This window comes from Arvicola amphibius, chromosome 12 (assembly GCF_903992535.2).
Source record: "Arvicola amphibius chromosome 12, mArvAmp1.2, whole genome shotgun sequence".
Classification (NCBI taxonomy): domain Eukaryota; kingdom Metazoa; phylum Chordata; class Mammalia; order Rodentia; family Cricetidae; genus Arvicola; species Arvicola amphibius.
Window position 1 is genome coordinate 61,099,769 of NC_052058.2, and position 26,925 is coordinate 61,126,693.

The following is a 26,925-nucleotide window of genomic DNA, read 5'->3' on the forward strand; positions in this document are numbered from 1 at the left end:
CTCCCACCGGCCTGGGTGCACTCAATTCCCGGTCCTGGCACCCAAACAGGTTGCGCTGTGGGATTTTGTGGCCCCAAAGATGGGAGGATGAAGCGGGGGGGGGGGGGGTTGGTGCAAGCTGGGAAGGGACAGGAAGAGAGAGACAGTATCCGGGGAGAATCTAAATGTATATGTTTTTTATCACCTGCCCTTACAAGTCATACTTTTTTTCTTGATGTTCCTTATTGGATAGTTATTTTTCCTTCTTTCAGCATCCAAACATTCATAGTGTCTTGAATATTTGAAGATGTGTATTTTCCTGTAAAGACAAGAGCAGAAACCTTCCCCAATCCTAAATGGTTTCCACATGTATGATTGTTGCCATTGTGGATGAGCTGTCAATTTCTCAAGAGATTGCTCTTTTTCAAAGTGAATCTTTATCAATTTTTATGGTATCCATATTTTTTCTTCTCTTGTGGAAACAAGAGCAAAACCTTTTCCCCAATGTAGCACATCTCCTGACTTCCATTGTGCGGTCAACCCATCCTTGAAATACACCAACTGATTTAATTTAGAAGACTTCTATTATTTAATGTCTCTGCTGCTGTTGCCCTTTTCTCATTAATGTTAAGAAAATTCAAGGTTAATAAAGCATTATGTAGTCTATTTCTGGGGATATTTTCCATCCCTTTCTGTTTTTTTTAACATATCCTTTATAGTTTGATTTGATCTTTCTACAACTGCCTGACCTGTATGAGTGTGTGGTATACCTGTAATATGCTTTATATTATAGTAAGCAAAAAACTGTTTCATTTTCTTAGAGACAGATGCTGGACCATTATCTGTCTTTATTTGTGCAGGTATACCCATGATGGCCAAAACTTCTTATAAATGTGTGATTACTAAATCATCCTTTCTGAGGTTAAAGCAGCTGCCCACTCAAAACCTGAATAGCCTTTCCTGATTTATTTGTGTCAGTATAAAATGTATGGTTCCAGTTATTGGTGTGTTCCGTATGTGGGGAAGGATCCAAAAAGTTCTCTTTATAAGGTTAATTTTATCACTTTTGGGATAATTGCTATTAATCTCTCCTAAAAAATTATCACAAGCTCTTTGCCAAGGTTCATTGTCTTCCCGTAACTTTTTTATTTCATCAGAAGCAAAAGGCACTATAATCTCTTCTGGGCCTATACCTGATAGTTGGTAAAGTCTCAATTTTGTTTTATAATTAATTCAGAGACTTACTCCACAAAAGTTTTTATTTTTTTACTTGGTTTATGTTGAAAAATATCCATTCTAAGATAATACCTTCCCTTTGCATTAAAATTCCTATTGGGGAAATTTTGGAAGGGAATATGACTAGAACGCAATTAAAATTTGGCACACATATGTGCCTTCTGTAATTTTTCTTCAACAATAATCAATTCCTTTTCTGCTTCAGCTGTTAATTCTCTGGGACTATTTAAGTCTTTGTCACCATCTAAGGTTTTGTTTAAATGAACTATTAGATCAGGTGTTATCCCAAAAACTGGTTGTAGACTGGAAATGTTTCCTAATAGTCTTTGAAAGTCATTTAGAGTTCGCAATCATTCTCTCCTAATTTGTGCCTTTTGTGTTCTAATTTTCTGTAAATCTATTTTATAACCTAGGTGATTGACAGGGTCTCCTCTCTGTATTTTTTTCAGGAGCAATTTGTTATCCCCATTTGATAAAACTTTCTTTACTTCTTCAAATATTCTTTCTAAAGTATCTGCATTTGAATCAGATAATAAAATGTCATCCATGTAATGGTAAATTATAGACTTAGGAAATTGCTTACGTATTATTTCCAATGGCTGACTTACAAAGTATTGGCACAGAGTGGTGCTATTGAGCATTCCCTGTGGGTGGATGATTTATTGGTATCTCCTCGTAGGCTGAGAATTATTATAAGTAGGCACTGTGAAGGCATATTTTTCTCTGTTTTTTTCTTATAAAGATATAGTGAAGAAACAATCTTTCTAATCAATAACTATAAGAGGCCATCCTTTTGGTAATAGAGAAGGTAAAGGAATTCCAGATTGTAGAGGGCTTGAATTACCTTACTGACAGCTCTTAGATCTGTCACCATTCTCCATTTACCAGATTTCTTTTTTAACAACAAATACAGGAGAATTCCAGGGGCTGGTTAAGTCTTCAATATGGTGAGTATCTAGTTGCTCCTGTACCAGCTGTTCTAAAACCTGCTGTTTATCTTCTGTTAATGGCCACTGTTTAACCCATATTGGTTTCTCAGTTAAGCATTTTAAAGGTAGGGCCATTGATACCTCTAAATGTTTGTTAGTTGCTTTGTGTTCTTGTACAGCCTGAATGGCTGGTGACCTTTGTGTATAGTACCTTATAATATCCTTTAAAGAATTATGAGTTTCTGGGAGTGCAGGAATGTTAATCTGGGTATTCAGAAATTACTGCAGCAGATCACAACCATAAATTCACTGCAATATTAGCCACATATGACCTCAGCTTTCCTCTCTGACCCTATGCAGTCAACCCATCTCATACTTTGTTTCACTGGATATAGAGTTTCAATTCCTAGTAATTGAACATCTGCCTCTTGAAGAGACCAATTCTGGAATAATGACTCTCACGTCCACACCTGTGTCAATCAAACCCACAATTACAATGCCATTTATATACTCCCTTAGCTTTGCTCTTTGATCATTTATAGAAGGTTACCAGAATATACATTTCCTATTTCCTATTGGATTTTTTAATTTATCTTCCACGTTTATTCCATCATCTAGAACAGTATGATTTTTTTACAGGAGGCTCTAGATTTTTTAATTTTCCTGGTGATACATGTCCTTCACAGTGACTGGGGATGACTGTACTACTTTTGACTTGGGGGCCTGCGAGAGGCCCACCCAAGGAGTTTCCCAATGGTATTGGGTGCTTTGTCTGTCTTTGTTGATCTGCATTCATTGGTCCAATGTCGGCCTTTGCCACACCTCCTACATATACCTGAAGGCTAAGTCCTCCTATTCTTTTCTCCTCTCCTAGAGGAGACATTATTCCTAGGAACTCCTTGTCTGCAATCCCTTCTCAGATGCCCTGTTCTACCACAATTAAAACATTTTATATTTTGATGTCTCCTCATTCCTTTGGGAATTGCTTCTCCTACCCAAGATTCAGTATTATAGTCAAATGTCTTGGTGTTCATTGTATGCAGGATCCATTCATGCATTGGTGCAAGTATCTTTTTGAATTCTAATTCTTTTTGAACAGCTAGCTAACAGGATTAATACCATTGAAAATCAAAAGTTACCTGAAAAAATTAATACTATTGAAAAGGGTAACAATAATTGACAGACAAAATTGAATCCATGTTAAAGGATATTGGTAAATTAAATGAAAGAATTTATATTGTTTAATTTGACAATCAAAATCTGTTAAAAGTTATGATAGGTTAGCAGATAGAATATCTCTCCAGAAAGGCAATCTCCATGTTATCCAAATAATGTCCAAAGATGAGATGTTATCTTTAAAGAAAAAACTTCAGACCTTGGAATCACACATGCAGAATAAGGATCAGAAGCAAGGTGCCTCAATGAAATCACTAGAAATATATACAGGCCAGGAGATTCAGGCTTTACAAAAGACAGTAGTAAAAAGATTTGAAATGATTGAGGAAATTACTGGAGCCGATGAGCAGGGAAAGAAGGTACAAGGACAGGATTCAGCATCACCAGGAGCTGTCAGAGATGACTTACCCAGGGTTTTAGCTTCCTACCCTGTAATCTACTCTGACAAAGCATTAAGTTCTAAAGGCCCCAAAGGATTCAAAGATGGTAGATGGATACCTATAGGAATGAATGATGTAAAAGAAATTAAGCAAGCTGTCATAACTTATGACTTGTATACTGCATTTGTTTGTTAGGGAGGTGATAAAGACATGGGCTTCTAGCATTAAGGTGATGCCACATGACTGGCTTCAGTTAGTTTCAGCAGTCCTGGATGACAGGCCTCAACTGATGTTTAAATGTTATTTCCGGGAAGAGGTAAAAGTTTTAGAACAGCAGGGAAAAGTAAAAGGACTTGAGACTTCCCAAGATCAAATTCTTGGTGAGAGCACTTCTGATGAGCCACAGACTCAAGCTCTTTATGATGAACAAATTGTCTCTATGCCACACAGCAGCTTTAAATACTTGGGAAAGAATACAAGAATAGGAAAAAGAACTGAATCATATACCAGGGTTAAAGAGGGTCAGAGAGAACCCTTTAGTGACTTTTTACAAAGATTAACTAAGACAGTACAAATAGGAGTAACAGACCCAGTTGCTAGACGAGTACTTATTGAATCTCTGGCTTTGAAAAATGCCAATATAATATGAAAAAAATGAGTCCCAATATCTAATAAATGGATGTATCACAATAACCATATAAGCCTTGCAGAATACAATCCATAGTATTAGCAAAAAAGTTACTAAACGTTTCAATGGTAATGTTGTCTGTCATTATATAACTTTCAAGTTTATTGATTTATTAATTAATAAGATATTTACTTGGTATGAGGTCCAGTAAATTGTATTAAGTGTAATAATCTTTATTGTCAAGCAGCTGTTGTGGTTGCAGAGTCGCAACTAGAGGTGCAACCTGGTGCCACTAACAGTCCTGAGCCTCTTTGGCTTTCTTGCCTTGGTTCTGGTTAAATACTGAGAAGTATGTTTTGCTTGACAAATTAAAAGCAATTAAATCAATTTTGTACACAGAGCAAAAAGCCCAGAACTCAAGGGTAGGGAACACAAACTGGAAGCTGTGCAAGTCGCCATGCGGCAGGGAACCATGACAGGGAATGCAGCAGTGGGGGCAGGGGAGGTGCTTGGTGGGAGGGCATGCACACACTTGAGAAATTTCAAAGCCACCACACTCAGTTAGCTCCACTGTGGTGGTGGTTCTCCAAAAAACTACTTAGGTAAAAGCAAACCAAGCATGTAGGGGTGGAAATCTTTCTGGACTGTGGACCTAAGCCTTTAAGCCCATTCCACCTGGTAGGTATGGCGTCCGGATCCACATGGGCGCCAGATGAAGAAGGACACTAGCTCAGAACTGAGTATAATAGATGATTATTTATTTAGGGGTAGCCTCACAGATCACAATCCTCTGCCCGAACGGGAAACAGCAACCAAATACAGCAGCCAGAAAAGAGGCTGAACTTGTGCTTTTCATTGGCATATATAGTATAAGAGGCCCCGCCCAAGTGGGCAGGTAAGTTAAAGGCTAATGGTGGTAGGAATTCCTACAACATATTATTTCTATCCATTTTTAAAAATGTTTTATTCTTTGACCTGTTTCTTCTAAGGTGATAGCTACCTCCAGTTGTCTAGTGACCCAAGTTTGTTTGTTTTTGGAAACAGGGTCTGTAGCCCAGACTGGCACCAAAACCACTACATAGCTGAAAATGGCTGATATTTTGCCCCTCCTGCTCCACGTCCTAAGTGTCAGGAATACATGTCTCACCGTGCCTGGTGAGTGATTATGGAGATTGAACCCAGGCCTTATGCATGCTAGGCAAACACTTTACAAACTAACGGAGCTACTGCCTCAGGTGTTCTTTTAAGGCTAAGTTACCGAGTGTCAAGATTGTATTGACTAGTTTGGAAAAGGGAGTAAGTGTCTCAAAAAGTTAAAGAAGAAATGTACAGATCAACTTTCATTAAAATGCATTCCATAGATTCCTGGGGTCCTTGGATAGCTGGAATTCCAAATGAAAATTCTGAGTTCACCTTTAGGAACTTTGATACAAGGATTCCTAAGATGTGTGGTACTTACCTGTGTGTCAGACAGTGTTCTACAGACTTCGCATGTAGTTAACTATGTAGTCCTCACAATGGCCATATTAGGTAGGTGCAGCTTGTGAGGAACCTGAAGTGTATAGAGTTTAAGTCCTATAATTAGAAGGAGATGAAAAATTGATTCAGAAGTAGGAAGCCAAGTTCCTAAGCCTACCTCATAACTACCTCTTCTTTTCCAAAAGAGATAAAGACAAGAAGTAAACAAAATTTAATTCTGAAGGAAAGGTCTGTGACATTGCCCAATTAGCTCTAGATCAAATATAAATTGGTACCAAGATAAGGAACATTGTAAAGACACAGGAAGCCAGTGAGCAGTGGGGTATCTTCCTCCACAGCCTGGTCCCTTTTGTGCAGTGTGTGTTACAGCTTCCCTGACGGCAAGAGTATGTAGGCTGCCCCTTCCCTGTTCTTACCAATGCTGCTCTCTCTTTACACTACTTCCTCCTTGCACTGTATATCTTTGTGTTTAGTCTTTAAACTTTGTTCAAGCTGCTACTGATTTGTAAGTACCAGACTCCCCACCCCATGTGTGTGTGAAACTTTTGTAAGTCTCCCTAAGGACTGACTGATATCTCTAACTTGAGCTTTCCCTGCAACACTTTCCTTTACCTCTGTCACCATCTTTCTTACGTTTTCATTCATTCTTTTGAATGTAAACTGTACATACACAGTGAAATCAGTCAACCTTAGCTTCTGATGTAATGAAACTTATAAAATATAAGTTAAAAGCAAAAACAATAAAGGACTTCGAGTAGAGAAATTTATCTGATCTTCCCTCCCCTACTCTTTTTCTCTTGTCCCTGTCTTTCTCCTTTATTCTCATCTTTATTTTCTCCTTTATTCTCATTAACCCAGAACTTTGCAGTTCAAGCAACCTTTCTTTCTCAACCAGGCCACCTTAGTAGCTGGGACTACAGGTGCATGCCACTGCGTAATGAAGGGCGTGGTCGACCGGTAGTCAGAATTAACTAGACCAGCTCAAAAACAAAGAATATAATTTTAATAATTGGGAGCAAGAGAAACTCACACGACCAGGATCCAGCAAGAATCACGCGCATCTGAATGAATACGAAACAAAGGGCAGGCACCTGGAAGCCCAGGTCCTTCTTCCCTCTCCCCAAGCGGCCACACCCTAGCCAAATGTGATTGGCTGAGCTTCCCCATCAGCATAAAGATTTGTTTTAACCCTACCCAGACTTTAGTGTAGGATTTCAAGAACAGAAACAAGGAAACTAGGGGGTCTTTTGTATAAACCAAGCTCAAGAAGTGATGGTGGGAGCTGGAGAGATGGATCAGTAGGTGTGAGTACTTCCTGCTCAAGTGGAAGCACCTGATTTTTGATCCCAGAATTCATGTTAAAAGCTGTCCATCTAAACAGAACTCTCAACAGAGGACTCTAACATGGCTTAAAGACACTTAAGGAAGTATTCAACATCCTTAGCCATCAGAGAAATGCAAATCAAAACAACTCTGAGATTTTTTTTCTTACACCTATCAAAATGGCTAAGATCAAAAACACTGATGACAACTTATTCTGGAGAGGATGTGGGATAAAGGGAACACTCCTGCATTGCTGGTGAGAGTGCAAAGTGGTACAGCCCCTTTGGATATCAGGATGGTGATTTCTCAGAAAATTATGAAACAACCTTCCTCAAGAACCAGCAATACCACTTTTGGGTACATATCCAAAGAATGCTCAATCATACCACAAGGACATTTGCTCAACTATGTTCAAAGCAGCATTATTTGTCATAGCCAGAACCTGAAAACAATCTAGATGTCCCTAGACCGAAGAATGGATAAGGAAAATGTGGTATATTTACACAATGAAGTACTACACCGCAGAAAAAAAATAACTACATCTTGAAATTTGTGGGCAAGTGGATGGATCTAGAAAACATCATATTGAGTGAAGTAACCAAGACCCAGAAAGATAAATATAATATTTACTCACTCATTAGTGGCTTTTAGACATAAAACAAAGAAAAAACAGCCTACAGTTCACATTCTCAGAGAACCCAGACAACAATGAGGACCTTAAGAGAGAAATACATGGATCTAATCTACATGGGAAGTAGAAAAAGACAAGATCTCCTGAGTAAATTGGGATCGTGGGGACCTTGGGAGAGGGTAGATTGTGAGGGGAGAGGCAGGGAGAGGAGCAGAGAAAAATACATAGCTCAATAAAGACAGTAAAAAAAAAAAAAGCTGCCCATGACTGTTTGACTGTTTGCATCTGTAACTCTGGCACTGTGGGGAGCTGAGATAGGAGGATTACTAGGCTTGCTGGCCACCAGCCCAGGTATGGGTTCAATAAGAAACCAGTCTCAAAGGAATAAATGCAGGATACTACAGAGCAGGACACCCAGTATCCCTCTCTGACTAATGCACATTCATGCATAGCCATAGGAACCTATGCACACATATACAGTCACCTCAAACAAGGACAAACATGATTATGTCTGGCATATATTGGGAAATTAGAGATGATAAGTAGTTGAATATGTAATATATTCATTCAGTTAAATAGAGCTCCCAAGATTTATTGATGAATGAGTATGGATTGTGAATGACAATCTTTTTGGTAGAACATCTAGAATAATATACATGTATGTTATAGGAATGTGGGAAATATTGTAGAAAAAAGATTTATGCTAGAAATAAAGAATGTAGAATTATAAATGTCTCAGATTCCTATTAAAATTACAGAAAGGGATATTCAGTTTGATCATTACTAATTTTAACTTTTTTCTTTAAGTTTTCTTAATTCAAAAATGCAGAAATGAGGCTTATCAAATGGGGTATATCTCAATGCTAGAGTGGCTATCTGGCATGCAAAAGGCCCTGAATTCAATCTTCGGTGGTGCATGTGTGCATGCACATGTGCGCACATGCACACACACATATACACACACACACATGAAACAAATGGGTCCTGAAGCTCATTTTACATTGTTAGAATCTACAGAGTAGGGTAGATGAACTAAAATATATGATAGGTGGTCACACTCATATTGGACTTCCTTAATCAGAATATTTCGGAATGGGATCCAAGAATGGAACATTTAACAAATCCTCTCACCATTCTTCACCAATATTCCTCATTTATTTACTTAGCAATCATATGCACAGAGAAGATGAGACATTTACTACCAAGCTAATTAGAAGCAGAATTGGAACCATAGCAGGTGCTTTCTAAAGCTTTTGGCTTAAAATGTCCTATTAATGAGCTGCTACATTTAACTGCCAGACTGCTTAATATTAGGCCTAATTTACTATATTTAGATGGGGTGGATTTAACAGGCCTTCTAGTGCCTTTCTCTGAATTACTGATATTTTTCCAGCAACTAGGACATTCCTGCTTCAATGGTATCCTTTACTAATTAGATCTTTGCTTTGTTATATAGCGTTCTTCACACACACACACACACACACACACACACACACACACACACACACACCAATTGTTTTGTTGATCTCAGACTAATTAACTGAACTTAAATCTTTCATCTTTTCTTTAAAAGGAACATCTCAGGCTCTAGAAACTACAGGGAAACCCTGTCTCGAAAAACAAAAAATAAAAAAATAAAAAAAATAAAAATAAAAATAAAAAATAAAAGGAACATCTCCTTGCTCTTTGGAAGGTAGACCTGTGATTTCCAATGTAATTTCTTGATGTGAGAACAGCATTTCTTAGAAATAAACTATTATTAGTAGTTTAATTACCCTTCCATTTTCCATAGATGCCTTCCTCCTGTTGGTTCTTATAAAAGGAATAATCTCTGTCTTCTGTCTTATGGTATCAGCGTAGTTGTACTATATCCAGAAGCTATCAAATAACTACCCCATGTTTCATGGAACTATAAGTTATGTTTGCCCCTTAAATTATATTGCATAATTGAAAACATACACAAGGTCATTTTTGCTTTGCCATCTGAAAGAGGAGTAGGTAATTATTATGCTTTAATAGCCAGAGGTTACAGATTTCAGATATCCACGATATGGGGATAAATGGACAGAACTTAGGGAAGTGTGGTCGTACATCACTGTGTTTACTATGATTTGTCTGACTAGAGCATATAAACCTGTAGCAATAAGAACTTTGCCAATTTAGATAGACTTTCCTCCAGGAAAGCCAGCCTCTAGTCAGATGTGCACTGTGTTACATTGCTTTTGTCATTGGTTCTTATATACATAAGTAACTTTTGTTTCCTTATAACTTCACATTGAAGTATATGTTATTAGTTTGAAAGCATGTATGTGTTTAGCTCTCCTGGTCAGGAATGGTATTTCCCAGGAATCAAGTAATATGTATTTGCTTTAAAATTTTGTAACACATAATGATCAAATATTTATTTTCAACAGAATTTTAAAGATAATAATATTAATGGTTCATTTTCTCTAAAATTTCTATTAGTTTCATCGAATTTAACTGCTTGTTTGAAGTTCTGCCACATTGTTTTCCTTGTTTGCTCATTTAGTCTCACTGTTAGTCTGTCAATATTTTATCACATTCAAGCTGTTACAGTTTATTAATATTATAAATCACTTGCCTAATGTGTGAAGGCTTGTGTTCCATCTATAGCACTAGAAAAAGATATGTACATACTCCAGTCTCCTATTTATGTTTGTATTTTACTAAGCTTGTCTTAGTCTCATGTAGATTTATTTATTTAAAAACAGGATCTTGTTTTGTAGCCTTGCTATGTAGAAATTTCTATGTTGCTCATTCTATCCTCAAACTCATAAGAGCTGTCTGCCTATGCCTCCTCTGGAATGCTGGGGATAAAAGGTGTGTACCATCATGCCAGACCCATTCCTGTAGATTTTAAAGTAGTTAATATACTTTAGTATATTAAGTAGTTAAAGTAGCTTCCTGATAAAGTAGAAGACTACTTCAGTACCTTAGTACCAGAATGTACTCAAGTACAAATCACTGAACAAACATGTTTGTGAGATTTAATAGGCATTACATGTGCTCAAAACCTTTCTAAATGATTGTCACATTTTTTTTTACTGCTGGCAGAGCATATAAAGGAAAAAATGGCAAAAACTGTATTTTTATATTTCAATTAACATTTTTGATAGAATAACATGTTCATTTAAAAATGTTTTTATTTATTATTTTATTTTATGTGTCTCAGTGTTTTACCTGCACATATGCCTACATGTATACCTGGTGCACTTAGAGGCCAGAGAGAGTGTCAGATTCCCTTGGATTTGAGTTACAGATTGTTATGAACCACTGTATGGGTTTGGGGAATTGTACTCTGTTCCTCTGGGTATAGCACCAGTGCTTTTGACTGCTGGACTATATTTCGAGCTTCACATGTGGTGAGTTTAAATGCATGAATCTAATGTTACCTCGATATTGTAAATACTTTGAGATCTTTGCATAATAGAAAAACACTCATGGACTGGAGAGAATGCTCAGAGGTTAAGGGTGTCTGCTCTTCCAGAGGTCCTGATTTCAATTTTCAACAACCACATGGTGGCTCACAACCATCTGTAATGAGATCTGGCACACACTTCTGACCTGCAGACATACATGTAGACAGAACAGTGCATATATAACAAATAAATAAATCTTAAAAATACACTCATTTGTTTGCTGTGAGACACATCAACTCCCTTTCCTTCATAAATTTTTTATGAATATGAATGTGCATGAAAGGAATACTCATTAGGGAATTGAATAGGTTATATTTTGATAATACTATATATTCAGAATTTGCATGTTCCAGAGATTATTTGACATTTTCATTAAGTCATTTTTCAGTTTCTGAAACAATGTCCACCGTCCTGTGCAGATGAATGAATTTCTAGTTTAGTTTAAATATATATTACTTCCATTATTTTCACCTTGATTCCATATATCTTAATAATTTCAGTCGACTTTGTTTTAGTATCTTTTAATTTTGATGTTGAACCTCAAGAACTTTCATAAGTGATTTTTTTGTTTTTTTTTTTGTTTTTTTTTTTTTTTTGGTTTTTCGAGACAGGGTTTCTCTGTGGCTTTGGAGCCTGTCCTGGAACTAGCTCTTGTAGACCAGGCTGGTCTCGAACTCACAGAGATCCGCCTGCCTCTGCCTCCCAAGTGCTGGGATTAAAGGCGTGCGCCACCACCGCCCGGCCATAAGTGATTTTTGAAAACATTTCAAATATTAAGAAATGTTAAGTTAAAGAATTTTAAGATTTGCTTGTTAAAAGACTAATTCTCTTTGTTGCATATCAAAACGCCTGAAAATTTAAGGCCCCACCTTGATCAACTAAATTAGACTCTACAGTGTTACTCAGACTTTTTAGGTAGTTCTGACAAGCAGGTGGCTTGCTATTTCTTGTTAGTGTGCAGTTCTCATCCTGGATTCATGATAGCATTGTCTGGGAAGTTCTTATAAAACATTAAGTATAGAGAACAAAGAAAGTATAAAGCTACGAGAGAGCACACACAAGCCACATATAAAGGAAAACTCATAAGACTAACAGCTGGTTTCTCAATGGAAGCTTGGTTTCCTAATGGAAGCTGTCTGATAGATCATTGGCAGAGAAACAGCAGGATTAAATGACATCATACATCAAATGGATATAAATTCAGCAGTTTCAATATGCAAAATAACTCTTACTGCATATTGCAGGTTCCATGAAGATCCATTAATACCATATATAGCGTATAATTCTGACTTTTAGACAAAGTCATACAGACTTTGAGGCATTTTACTTAAATTTTCTGATTTGTAAATTAAATTGTAAAATTAAAATTTCTGCTTTTCCTGATTTATTTGCACCAGTATAGAATGTAGGGCACCAGATATTGGTGTTTACCATACAATATGCGAATAGATCCAGTTAGTTTTCTCTATAAATTTAATTCTCTTGCTTTGGGGATATTTGTTGTTGGCTTGTATTCTGTTTGCATTATGCTTAGAAAAAGATATTGTTTCTAGAAAAAATGCAAGTTGCTGCATGCTGCTTCTGAGAAATGTTTTTGTTGTTATATGGCTGTTCTTTGGTGGAGCTTCTGCCTCTGTGTGCTATAAAAGTTCTCCAAGTAGTTTTTATTAAGTAGCCATGGCTAAGAACCACTGGTCTAATGCACAGAGAACTGAGTTGGAACCAGAAAACTGGACAGTCCACTCCTGATTTCTGTGAACTCAGGTAAACGGTCTGGCATATATGAGTCTTCTTTGTAAAATAGAACTGTGAGTAATAGCTTCTAAGCCTGACAGATAAAAGGTTAGTATAATTTTTTATTTTTTAAAAATCACTGTATGTGAGAATGCAGTCATGCATGTGGAAGTAAGATGACAATATTCGGGAGCCTGGGGTACTCGCTTGTTTATGCTGTGCAGCATACTCCAGGCCAGCTAGCCTACAAGCTTCCAGGAGATTCTTCTGTCTCCACCTCCCATCTCTCTTGCTGAAAGAAAACCAGAATTGCAAATGCATGCCACTGCATCCTTATTTTTACGTCGGCTCCTTGGCTAGCACTGCAAGTGCTAAGCCACCTCATGAGCCCAGTTATTACAGCCAAATGAAGCAATATTCTTACAGTGCTTCACAATCAAGTGCTGTAAATTGGTAGCAGTGAAGTCTTACAGTGGGAAGAAGGATCTCCTCAGGTCTCTTATACTTTGGGGAGGAAGATTTTAGATCTCCAAAGTACAAGTGGTTGGAAATCAACAGGGGATAGAAGAAAAACTGTAGTTGCTCTAAGATGGAAATTTGAAAAGAAAAGAAAAAGAATGTGGGCTAGGAGTGTAGCTCAGTAGTAGAGCTGTTGCTTAGCATATGAGAAATCCTGGGTTCAGGAGAGAAGCAGGGAAGGGTGGCAAGTCATATAACTAGAGTCACTTTTCTCTGATTTACCCATTTCCTTACACTCATTCAGTTAACACTGAACATCTTTATCCCAGTGTCCTGGCAACTGGAATGTACAACTAAAGACACAGGTTCCATAACTTAGACCACTTTTGGTAGGTGAGTGCGTAGTTAAGCAATGAGATCCTGTGTGCAGCGGGGAAAGGTGCTAGTCCAGACATCTTTCTTCTTATTCACTACTTGTGGAAAGGGAGAGTAAGACTCACCTGTTGTTTGTATATTTTACATTGTATTAGTCATCAGTATAACCTAGAGAAGATTTAGCCATGAGGGTTTTTCTGAGGGTCTGTAAAATCTGTTACATGAACCAGTTGCTTGATTTTCGTGCTCCAATCCTGACCTCTAGTGGCTGCCCATGAAAATTCCCCAGACCCACATCACTTCTTTTTGCTGATTACCTATCAAATTCCAATTTAGCTATCCTAAAAGATTAGACCTTTAAAGAATATAAAGAGAGGCAGCGCAAACAGTTTTAAGAGAGGCAGAGTAAAACAATGGACTTTTTGCCTAACATGCTGCAGTATTTTTGCTGAAGGTCTTATATTTAAAAGCAGCCAGTACCTCTTTACTTTTGCTTGCTAATTATCTATCACTTTCTCCATTCTTTGAGGAAGCGAAGGGTATTACTATACAGACTATAAAAGAGAGAAATTTCAAAGAAAGGCAAACTGGATTCTGTGCTGATTCTATGTTGCTTGTTGCATGGCACAAGCTGCACCAGAACTGACTGATTGAAAGCCACAGTTTTGTGATGGAGCATTGCTGTCATGTAGCCTCCTGGCGGCATGTGCAGAGAGCACATTGTTACTTCTGTGATATTTGTCATGTAGCCTCCTGGCGGCATGTGCAGAGAGCACATTGTTACTTCTGTGATATTTGTCATGTAGCCTCCTGGTGGCATGTGCAGAGAGCACATTGTTACTTCTGTGATATTTGTCATGTAGCCTCCTGGCGGCATGTGCAGAGAGCACATTGTTACTTCTGTGATATTTGTCATGTAGCCTCCTGGCGGCATGTGCAGAGAGCACATTGTTACTTCTGTGATATTTGTCATGTAGCCTCCTGGCGGCATGTGCAGAGAGCACATTGTTACTTCTGTGATATTTGTCATGTAGCCTCCTGGCGGCATGTGCAGAGAGCACATTGTTACTTCTGTGATATTTGTCATGTAGCCTCCTGGCGGCATGTGCAGAGAGCACATTGTTACTTCTGTGATATTTGTCATGTAGCTCCTGGCGGCATGTGCAGAGAGCACATTGTTACTTCTGTGATATTTGTCATGTAGCCTCCTGGCGGCATGTGCAGAGAGCACATTGTTACTTCTGTGATATTTGTCATGTAGCCTCCTGGTGGCATGTGCAGAGAGCACATTGTTACTTCTGTGATATTTGTCATGTAGCCTCCTGGTGGCATGTGCAGAGAGCACATTGTTACTTCTGTGATATTTGTCATGTAGCCTCCTGGTGGCATGTGCAGATAGCACATTGTTACTTCTGTGATATTTGTTATGTAGTCTCCTGGTGGTGTATGCAGAGAGTACATTGTTACTTCTGTGATATTTGTCATGTAGCCTCCTGGTGGTGTATGCAGAGAGCACATTGTTACTTCTGTGATATTTGTCATGTAGCCTCCTGGTGGCATATGCAGAGAGCACATTGTTACTTCTGTGATATTTGTCATGTAGCCTCCTGGTGGCATATGCAGAGAGCACATTGTTACTTCTGTGATATTTGTCATGTAGCCTCCTGGTGGCATGTGCAGAGAGCACATTGTTACTTCTGTGATATTTGTCATGTAGCCTCCTGGTGGCATGTGCAGAGAGCACATTGTTACTTCTGTGATATTTGTGCAAAAATATAACCTAAATTTCATTTTAATGGAAATCCAATTGAGGAACATCGTACAGACCAGTATTCTTCAGAAGTGCCAGGACTATGGAAATGAGGGTGAACTCTATCCTAGATGAAAGACGAGGTAGATCAGACATCAAATTCCTACGTAAGGCCCAGAGTTTTATCCTGGATCAGACAAAAAGACATTTGTGGTACGTTTGACATAGATTTCCTCCTTATTTCTTGGTTTGGTTTATTGTATATTATTTGATTATGTAGCATACTGTCATTTGGTGAAACTCAGTAAAAGGAATGCAGAGATTCTTGGAGCTTTTCTTTGGATATTTTCTCAGTTAGATTATTTCAATGAATGTTTTAAAAATTAAAAATACTTATTAATTTTGCTCATGGTCTCATGAGTTACCTATTTGAGAAGGGCTCAGATGTATGACCATTTATTAATCCACGTGATATTAACTAGATCAGTCCAATTGACTTCCAGGATCACTTCTCTCATGTAATTCCTGGTCTTTACCAGTGACATTGTCCGGTCCACTATACCCCCTTATTGTTCATCTTCTTAGAACAATGAGAATGAAGGTCTAAGTGCTCTTGTGCTTCTTATATGATAATTTAATTCCGGGAGCAACCAGTCTAGGAGATCGCAGTCTAGGAGTTGGTCCCTAAAACCCTCCCACCACAGTCTTATCATCAGAGTTGTAGCATACTTTCTCAGATTTAGAGGAGAGTTCAGATGCCCTGCCGCTCAATGGAAGAAGCCTTCATTAAGCCACCGCGGATACCTAACTAAAGTTTTACTAAATAAGCACCTGAGGTAAAATTAAAACACCAAGGGCCTGTGTCATTCTGACACTCCTAAGCTCTGTTCCTGGCTTTAAGAGTGTGTTGTCTCTGAGATTCAGTTTTCTTGTCTCAAAAATGATAACAATAACAAATATGCCATAGATTTGTTGAGGAAATATCATCAAGAAAAAAAGCCATAAAGTGCTGAAGATGGCAAATAAATACATGACCTAATAATAATTGCTAGCATTTATCAGATACCAAATAACCCCTCACTTGATAGACTTTTTGCATGCTGTTGCTGTTTCCTTTGGTCAGAACAACTTCCTAGGGTGATGTATCCTCTTTTGGATTTAACAGATAACCATCACCCATTCCTCTTACTGCCTGTGGTATCCTTGTATTTTGGCTCCTACAAATCTATTGACTTTGCACTCCCTTCTTAACTTTTCCATTCCTACATGCTGCTTACATACATTAATTCTGACTAATGACCGAGGTGATGATGCATATGTAGTCCTTTCTTGACATTATTTGTTCAGCAATGCTGTCAGCATAGTTTTTGATAGTGTCTCTCCCAAGCTGCGAGCCTTCTCTGAACCCATGGATGCCTGCTCATCACAGCCATATATTCAGAGTCTTTCTTGCAGTAAGTGTTCAACTGCCGCCTTTATTTATGCATGATTGTGCAGCTCATTCATTAACCTAATCAGAAACACCGTGATCTGTACTTCACAGCAATTACTCACTTTGGGACAATTAGTTATAGGTGTTCTTGAAGGCAAAGCTATTGTCAGACTGTGACTGAATTATGAAACAGCAGTGTCCAGATCAGTTGAGGAGCACCTCTTCTTGTACACAAGGCTGATGTCAATCTTCTGTCACCAGAGGAAAGTGGTGACCCTTTCTTTCTGCAGTAGTCTGGGTTTTTTAGTGTCTCATAACCTGAGAGCAGTCAACCACTTTTTGTTTGTGGATGTTTTCAATGTAGAAACAAATAATAGAATCTTGTTTAGACAGAACGCACCTATTTCTACTTTCTGCTCTGTAATTTTACTTGTATTTAAATGGGAGGAATTAATTTAATTCTTTGAATTTAGAGGCTATATTAAATAATACTGAAACAAGGCACAGGTTCATCTGAACTTTAGACTATTGTAACGCATATCCAAGAAAATCAGCTTGCAAGAAGAAAGGGGTTATTTTGACTGAAAGTTTATAAGTTTCACCGTGTGATTAAATGACCTCATTTCTTTGGAGTTATGCTGCGTTCATGACTTTATGGCAAGAGTTCAGAACAAAACCTCTTCCTTCGTAGTCAGAAAATATAAAATCAGGGAGAAGCCAGAGTTCCACAATCCTGTTAAAAAGCATTCTCCCAGGGACCTAAAGACACCTACTTAGCCCCACCTTTAAAGGCTCTGTCACATGTGTGGACACACACACACACACACACACACACACACACACACACACAAAGCAATGCCACCCAGGGAAGCAAGCCTTTATCACATAGGGCATGGGTCTTTTGATATGGAAGCTGTAATATCCACATGTCAGTTTCTTCTCTAACTTAGTGGTTTAGAGATTGACTTTTATAATTATGCTGCTTAAGTTAACATACTTGGTCTGTTTTTTTAACTGTGAAGCCCTAGAAAAATCAGTGATTTCTATAAAATATTTTTTTTTAATTTTTAAGTAAGGCTTCATTATATAGCCTATGGTGACTTCGACCTTATCACCCTGCTGACTCTCCTGATTTCTGGTAGATACACTACCACTCCTAGCTCATTCTGTAAATCATAATTTATTTTTTGAAAGTTTAGGATTGATGTGTAAGGAATAAGAGTATGCTTTTATGTAATTAACTCAGATATTGGCACATTTAAATACTAATCTGACTATCCTGAAACTCACTGTATAGACCGTGCTGGCCTTGAACTCATAGATATCTCTATGACTCCCAAATTCTGGGATAAAAGCTGTTTATCATTATGCTTGGCTTATATATTCTTGTTTATTATTTTGCTCTTACACTAAAATATAGTAGTTAGACTTACTGTTGAAATTAACAGGCTGCCATAGCAACCTGCCATATTTATTTGATTTTACTCTTTCAAAAAAGATTTATTTATTATATATAGTGTTCTGCCTGCATGTAGGCCTGCAGACCAGAAAAAGGCACCAAATCTCATTACAGATGGTTGTGAGTCATGATGTGGTTGTTGAGAATTGAACTCAAGACCTGGAAGAGCAGCCAGTGCTCCTAACTTCTGAGTCATCTCTTCAGCCCCTTGATTTTACTCTTAATAATCCTCTCTTCTTGTTTATTGAATAGCACATAAACAGTGGACATTTGCTTCCTATCTACTGCTTCCAGTGAATGAAGCATTCTTAACAGGCATGCTTCATTTTGGGTCAGGGGATTGGATTACAGGTTGTATCTAAGGCACAGTACAACTGGTTACCTTATAAAGTCAGGTTAAATGAAAGCAGGCTGAGCAGCAGGAGGGAAACAGATTGAGCACAAAGTTTTTATTGCTGCAAGGCATAATATTAACTTTGTTGTAAGATTGGGCAAAAGTTGAGTTCCTGAAGGTGAGAGGTATTTCCAGAAAGTTATTACCATACCTACTAATAAATTACTAGACATAACTTCTGCCTGAACAGTGGAAACATTTTTGGGAATGCCCCCTCCCTTGTTTGTTTTTTAGAGCTATTTTGGCTAATTAAAGTTTTAAGGTTTTTTTTTACATTTCTCTGTTATTATTTTTCATAGCTTTGTTGCTTCAACATTCAGTTTTAATAAAATTCAAGAAAAGAGGTTTTTACCATAATATGAAGGTGATTCTGTGAATCAGCCTAGTTGAATATGAAGGGGAAAGAATCAGCTATAATGAATTAGGATGGCTAGTGTAGATCACTAAATAAGCATGTACCGTGTGTATGCCTGCATTGTTCTGTGAAAGGTTATTGGATTATACACCACAAAACTTGGGCTGGAAGTGATCTAACTCTGCTACTAAACATGTATATAAGCTGAGCTAGTCACATTCATACCCTGAAACCTGAGAATTATAGCCCACATTATTATGAGAATCAGTGAGGTTTTCATATTGTGTAAAAACAGGGAAGTATGGCCAGTGTTTGAAGTGACGCTGTGACTGACAGGCATGATGGTTGAATATGCAGTGGAGTTTTCAATAAAGCCATGAAACAATTTCAGAAGGAAAAGAGGAGTGTGGGCTGCTGTAAGAGAAAGTGTTTAAGTGTTATGCATTTGAGAGAACTAGAGAAATGGAAGAGACACTTAAATTTTAAGTGTGGACTGGGCATGCTGGATTTAGTTTAATGGCAAATCCTCAATGGAAAGCTCTCAATTGTGAGAGTTCATTGTACCTCACTGCTATGACGGGGTACATAGTGTTAAGACTGTTTTTTGTTTGTTTGTTTAATTCTGGCGTACAAACTTTGGTAGATAAGTCAGTAGCTACTTGAGTTGGTAAAAATATAAGTTTAGATTGTGAAAACAATTGTAATTTTAGCCCACATTTTAAAAAACATCTAAAATAGCCTTCTTACCTTTTCCTCTGGCTGGTAAGTTAGAATCACAGTCAGTCTGGAATCATCTCTCGCAGTGGTAATGTCAATGTTTTCACCTCTCATCCTAGCTGCACTTTCCTTCTCATTTTGGGATTAATCAAGTAAGCCAAAACCAAAATAATAGGTTCATAGCTTTTAGTTTAGTCTGCCAAATAGTTTGTGTTTATCATTCATTTTTTCTGTTATTCTTTTGTAATTTTGTTATCTGGCTATAGAAGGTTGCTTAGTACTCCATTACAGAAACCCTAAATATCTAGTCCTACTCATTACAGGACACTAGGTGTGTGGTCCTAATCACTGCAGGACACTAGGCGTGTGGTCCTAATCACTGCAGGACACTAGGCGTGTGGTCCTAATCACTGCAGGACACTAGGCGTGTGGTCCTAATCACTGCAGGACACTAGGCGTGTGGTTCTAATCACTGCAGGACACTAAGCGTGTGGTCCTAGTTACTACAGGACACTAGGTGTGTGGTTCTAGTCATTACAGGACACTAGGTGTGTGGTCCTAAGGACAGTTTCTGGTTTGGAGAGAGAAATCAGAAATCCTTTGTAGAACACACTTCTCATGGGACAGTTCACACTAGAAGGCAGATCGATTCTTTGAAGTGAGAACATTAGCAGAGCCTTAGCTTATGAGAGATGTCAACTGAAAGATCTTTCTTCTCACATAGGAAAACTTGCATGAAAAGAAACTAGAACATTCTTTGGAGACATTGTTTCTGATTCTGTTATTTTGAGCACATAAGATTCTATATCTCTTGGATTTAATTGCTCAATAATTCTTCAGTCACTGGGCTGAGCCCAGAGTTCAGTTTAAGCTCCAGTATGGCTTCCACAGAAATAGCTTATCTCTAATGAAAATTTACATGGTTTTCATGAAAATGGGGAAAGGTTCCTCAGAGACACTACAGGTTATCACCTTCATCTACACAAATAATACACCACACCCACACACACACACACAGACACACACACACACATGAGCACTAAGCATGCAAACACTAAGCAGACAATAGGAGTCCCATGTGATGAAGTCAGGTTTTTTATGTGATCTTCCCACTCAGCAGGAGTTTCTTGTTTTTTCTGCCCCTGACAGGATATCGACATAACCTAGAAGTCCAGAGTAGAATTAGAGAATTCAGTCAATAATTTTAAAAATCAACATCTTTTTTCCATCTTTAACAAGGAACTTGGTTTTTGCAAGCCTTAGATATAGGGAAATAAGCCACAAATGGATAGAATAAACAGGCCTTATATATGGAGAAATATTCGAAAAATGGATAGAAGAAAATAAGTCTTTATAAAAAAACTAATTTTATGTATTAAATAGAACATTGAATTTTCATAAATATTTTAGAAAAGCAAAATACCTTTTGAGAAGTTTTGATTAGTATTTGTATTGGCACCACTACTACAGAATATCCGATAGAAGCAAGTTAAGGGAAGAAGGACTTACTTTAGCTCACCAATGGAAGGGATTGTGTCATCGTGGCAGAGATGGCATAACCACATCTGGGGTAGCAGGAGTATGAGACTGCTTGCTCACTTTGAGCAGATGAAGAAACAGTTCTCTGGCTTGAAATGGAGATGACCTATGATTTTTAAAAAAGATTTAATTGTTCGTTTTTATTATGTATACAGTGTTCTGTCTGCATGTACATCTGCAGGCCAGAGAGAGCACCAGATCTCATTACAGATGGTTTGAGCCACCATGTGGTTGCTGGGAACTGAACTCAGGACCTCTGGAAGAACAGCCGGTGCTCTTAACCACTGGGCCATCTCTTCAGCCCCTGACCTATAATTTTTGTGTTCTTTCCTACACCTACAGACTAGGCCCTGCGTACAGCAGGTCCTATTATCTATGAAAACAACACTACCAGATAGGCCTGTAGCTAATATTTTACATCCAACCACAATACTATTGTAAGTAAAAGTAAGAGAAATTTGGAGTTTTGTTAATAATGTATGAAGTTTTGGGAAAATACCCAGTAAAATAGTGGTAAGTAGGAAATGTGATTCTGTTGATGTTCACATTTATTTATTTATTTTCTGTTTCAGGGATTGAACATAATCTTTCATGTAGCCTTGGCTCTCCTAAAGGTATGTCTCTTTTCATCTTAAGTTATCAAAATATGTTACCTCTTTTGCTTGGTACCGGAATCATCCCGTTTAGAGCCTGTGACTCACTTTAGACTCTAAAATTTTTATTATTTATGTGTTTGTATATATGTATGTGTTTGGTGTGTGTGTTTGTGCATCTCTCTTCTCTCTCTGTGTGTGTACATATGTATTTGTGTGTGTCTCTGTATGACATAACATGAGTGTAGAGGTCAGAGGACATCCCTCGAGTCAATTCTCTCCTGCTGGCATAGAAGATGACTCTAAGAAAGTCTGATCCTCTCCCTGTCATCCCTCTAAGTTATCATTTATTTGGTATTTGTTTTTCCTAAAATCCATTTAATCTTGCTAACACTTACTCCAAACATAAAGATGTTTTCATTCATAAGAACTGTATAATAGGAGACAAAGCTAAAACCTATTTCATGTAAAAATGAAACCATCTTTTTTTTTTCTAAAAATACTTCCTATAACATCCCTGGAGGTACCTAAACATATAATTGAATTATTTAAAAGCTTCTATAATATACTAAAAAAGAAACTACATTTCAATTTGTTGTTCTTTTCCTGATGGCTGAAAATATATGACACTTTAGGATTCAATTATAATTACATTGCTGAATTTTATATTAATATATCAATATAGTTCTAACCATATAGTAACAATAGGACATTTGTCACAGAGTTGGTTTTTTAAAAAAAAAGTAGCCCAAAGAAGACATTCTGTTATTGAAGATGAAAATTACCTTTCTTTCCCCAATAAGTTTGTGGTAAAACCACAGACATTGGACCTGGACAGAATCAGTTCTGTTTTCAGCCTTTTAGACCTTGCTAAGTTAAGTGCTTAGAACTTCAGTTTTGAGATAATAATAAAATTAATCTATGGCATTATAGTTAAATAAGATGGTATATTAAACTTCTTAGTAAGTGTCTAGATATTTACTGCCCAATTACCATCAGCTGTGGTTATTACGGTCACGTCCTCTGAGCCTGTGACTGTGGAGCAGGTGCTCTTAATCTTGGAGTCAGCCCTCCAGCCCCCAAGCTAAACTCTTTTCATGGCATAGATATATTTCTTAGTCCTTTCATAGTGGATCTTAACTTTGACTTTTTTCCTGATATTAAAATAAATCAACTTTATCACATGCCCTCTCAGCAATAAATAAAGCTTAATAATGACTAGGCAGGGAAAATATTATGTGTTTAAAACTAGAAATACCATTAAATCATAAGTAAGTACAAAGAAGTCTAACAAGGTTCTATTTTTTGCTATAATTTCTAATTTTCTTTTTCACTATCAGCCATTTTATGTTTTCCAGAAATCTTTTCCTATATATTGGTAGCTCATTTCCTAATGTTTAGTCTGTCTTTATGTAACGCAGTGCTATCCCTCTAGATATAAGACCTGTACTGTGCACCAACTTAATACTATAGCTATTGACTAATTGCTTTCTTGAGTGATACATTGATTAAAATATTTGTAATGTTTTAATTTTTTAGCATTTTAAACCTAGATGTATCCTTGTCAGAGGACATTTTTTTGGCCTCTGAGTAGAAAGGCATTTTTTTACCTTCTATAGTAATGCTTGAACACCCTTCAGACATCATGCTGCAGAGTTAAAGCAGTTAGAAAAGTTAAAGGAGAAACCACTGGTAAAGTAGGGATCTATGCTTGTAACTGCCTTGTATGAACCCTGAAACTGACTCCACACTGAGATGTAAGATGTGGGACTACACTGAAGTGAATGCCATCAATCTGATTGCCCTACCTGGTAGAATAAATATTCAAACATAAACAATACTGACTGACTTCTCATTTTTCATATGCCAGAAAAAAGAATATGCATCTGTTTATATAAAAGTTACAACTTGGATAACTTTATAGAAGTTATGAACCTGACTGATTTTTTAGTAGATCCTGTGTCTGTATTAGAAGTGATTTCTTGTGCATCTTCTGAGCAGAATATTAGCAGAAGCACAGCCTGGGTCATAACTGAAGAGGCTGCCCAAGGTTGCCTAAAATGTTATATCTCAGTAATGACAAAGCTTGAGTTAGTTATTTTCTTTTTTACCTACTACTAGTACATATTAATTGAGCTCAATTGTAGTATTCTTTTCAGTATTTTCATACTTGCGCATAATATACTTTGATCAGGTTACCCAGTTATGCTTGCCTGCTGTTCCCTTCCTCTACTCTAATAGTCCTCTTTCTTTCCTGTCCTTTTTTTTTTCTTTTAACAACTACATTCATCATGTGGAAGAAAATATGCAATATTTTTGTCTTCCTGGGTCTGGCACATTTTGCTTAGCACAGTGACCTTCTGTTCCATTTATTTTCTGGAAAATGATATAAATCCATTCTTTATAGCCAATTAGTCCATCATGGGTGTTTACTACATTTTCTTTATTGTCTGTTGGTGAGTACCCAGACTGATTGTTTATTTTGCCTACTGTGAATAGTGTTGCCGTAAACAAAGTTGTGCAAGTGTCTGTAATATGCTGACTTGGATTTCTTCAAGTATATACCCCTTAAGAATGGTACAGCTGGAAGTTCTATTTTTAGTTTGTTAAAATTTCTATATAGATGTTCAGCGTGCCTGCATTAGCTGATCTACCTAACCAGCGGTATATTGAGGGTCCTTTACCCCTTGACCTTACCAGTGGTTTGTTTTGTGTTATTTTGCTTCCGTTTGTGTTTGTGTTAGATGGGGTCTCACATATGCACACAATAGTTAAGATTATGTTGACACTGGAGCCAGACTACTTACCTTCAAGTTTCATCTCCAGAAACGCAGCCAGTCTGCAAAGTCTTTACTGCCCCAATGCTGTTTGAAAGTCCAATTAAAGTATTCTTAGACTGCAGCAACCTGAACTCGCAGCTCCTTAAAAAGAAAAAGTCACAACAAAAGTTACATGCTTCCAAGATGCAGTGAGACAGGCACATGCAAACATTTATATTCCAAAGGCAGGAATAGAAAAATGTAAGAAATCATCCCAAAGTAAGACGAAAACCAAACAAAGCCTTCATTAAAGCTTAAGTCTCTGTGTCAGTTATCTACACTGTGGTCTGTAAGCACTGTGAGCATGGGGAGCACCACTCCTGCAGCTGGACCTGTGGGGCCCACAAGATGGCTCTCCAGGCTGGCTCTGCTCTCTACCTACAACTTTCCTGAACAAGTTCTGCTCACTGCTGCTCACTCTGCCTTCCTGGAGTCTCTGCTGCTGCTTCCCATCCATCCTCACAGGTACTACCTACAGGGATTCTCTCCCTGCTGCACTGCCTGTACTCCCAGGCTCTCCTTTGACATCTCAGTGAAAGCCTCCATGACCCCACAGGTTTTACATTCTTCATGACTGCAGAACCAGCATTACTTGGATGTTGCCATGGTCTTCTGTCTGCGTAAGCTATTCCTGGGCCCACTTAAACCATGACTAGCCTTTCAGCTAGGTATGGGAAGTGAGTCTTCAGGATCTTCGGTTGTACAGGGCACCCCAGATCTTACTTATCTCAAGTGTTGAAATCAAATTTTTATTTCTACATCCATGAGCCCTAGACAGATGGGATAGTCTTGCAGAATACTAGGATTTTGTTGAGGCAGCCACCTTCTTGTCCAGGCATATAGCACTTGGCTTTTTTATGTTATAACAACTTCATATTCCTTGGTCCACATTTTATACATGTTCTGTTTCGGACTTAACTGCAAATTAAAAAGACAAAAGGTCTGCTCTTTTCCTTTCCATCCTAATTAGCACTATAAATCTGGTTAAATTAGCAGTCTGAATGTTTTACTGCCTTGAATCTCCCTCAAGGACACTATATACTGCTTTGGTGATAACTTTTTGTGATAAATATTTGAGAGAAATGTTATTAAAAGCAGAATTTAGGCAGACATGATAGCTCTGTAGCTGATTGCCACCAATTGTGATGACCTGGGTTCCATCCCTATAGACCTTGGTAGGAGAGAACCAGCTCCGGCAAGTTGTTCTATTCATATCAGTTGTGTGTGTGTGCACGACACACACTCAGTAGTTAAAAAAAAGCTTTTTGAAGAGGAGCAATTTATTTTGGTTTCAAGTTTAGATTCAAGTTCCTTCAAGGTTTATTGGATAGTTTGCTTTGAGATTGTGGTGATGTAAAGATTCCTTCTGGTGGTCTAAACACATGGCAAAGACTCCTCACTCAAGAATGGTCAGGAAGCAGAGAGAGATGAGGAGGCTTCTTTCAGGAGATAGCGCCACAACAAATATTCTTTTCCAAGTAGGCCTACTGCTGAGAGTTTCCACCTCCCTCTGAGACAGGATAAAAAGGAAAACTTTGGTGACATGAGAATGGAACAGGGCTTCTCATCCAGAGTCCAGTTGAAGCCTGCAGCCATCAAAAGCAATAAGGATCCAGCACAGTGATCAACCGCTTAAGGCCTGCCTCCATTCCCAGCTACAAACTTGCCATAACTCCTTCAAGGCATCTCCCAAACAACCCTAAAATCACACTATCAAAAGAGGATAAAGAAGATTTCTTAGCAGCCTTTTGAGATGTAACTTGACAGTCACTAAAATGGTGTATATGGCTAATTCTAAACCAATTAATTGTGACTTTCTTGCAGAGCCTGTACCCACATTTGGGTATCTTTTACCTTGTGAAATTCTCTCCAAGAAACCCACACCCATGCAAATCAGCATATTTTTCTTTCTTTCCCTGAGAGCCTCTTTTCCTCTTAACCCTCATGCCTAAGACTCTAATATAAACTCTTCAATTTCACTTAGTTTTAAAGTGGCTAATCCTACAGTTCTCAATGTTAATCCTGCAGTTCTCAGTGTTCATACTATAAATCCTAGTTTGGCTTGAGTTCAGGTCCCCAAAAGCTTAGGGAGACTCTA

The 26,925-nt window shown here is 37.8% G+C and overlaps 1 protein-coding gene across 3 annotated transcripts in view; it reads left to right on the top strand.

Moving 5' to 3' along the window:
• The window catches only part of Rabgap1l (RAB GTPase activating protein 1 like), a 639,610-nt gene that overhangs the window by 445,064 nt on the left and 167,621 nt on the right, over positions 1 to 26,925 (top strand). For all 3 annotated transcript variants that reach the window (XM_038349609.1, XM_038349603.1, XM_038349604.1), the window contains one exon: positions 21,988 to 22,029. In XM_038349609.1, coding sequence (XP_038205537.1) covers positions 21,988 to 22,029 — 42 coding nt within the window. The remainder of the gene's footprint in view (positions 1 to 21,987; positions 22,030 to 26,925) is intronic.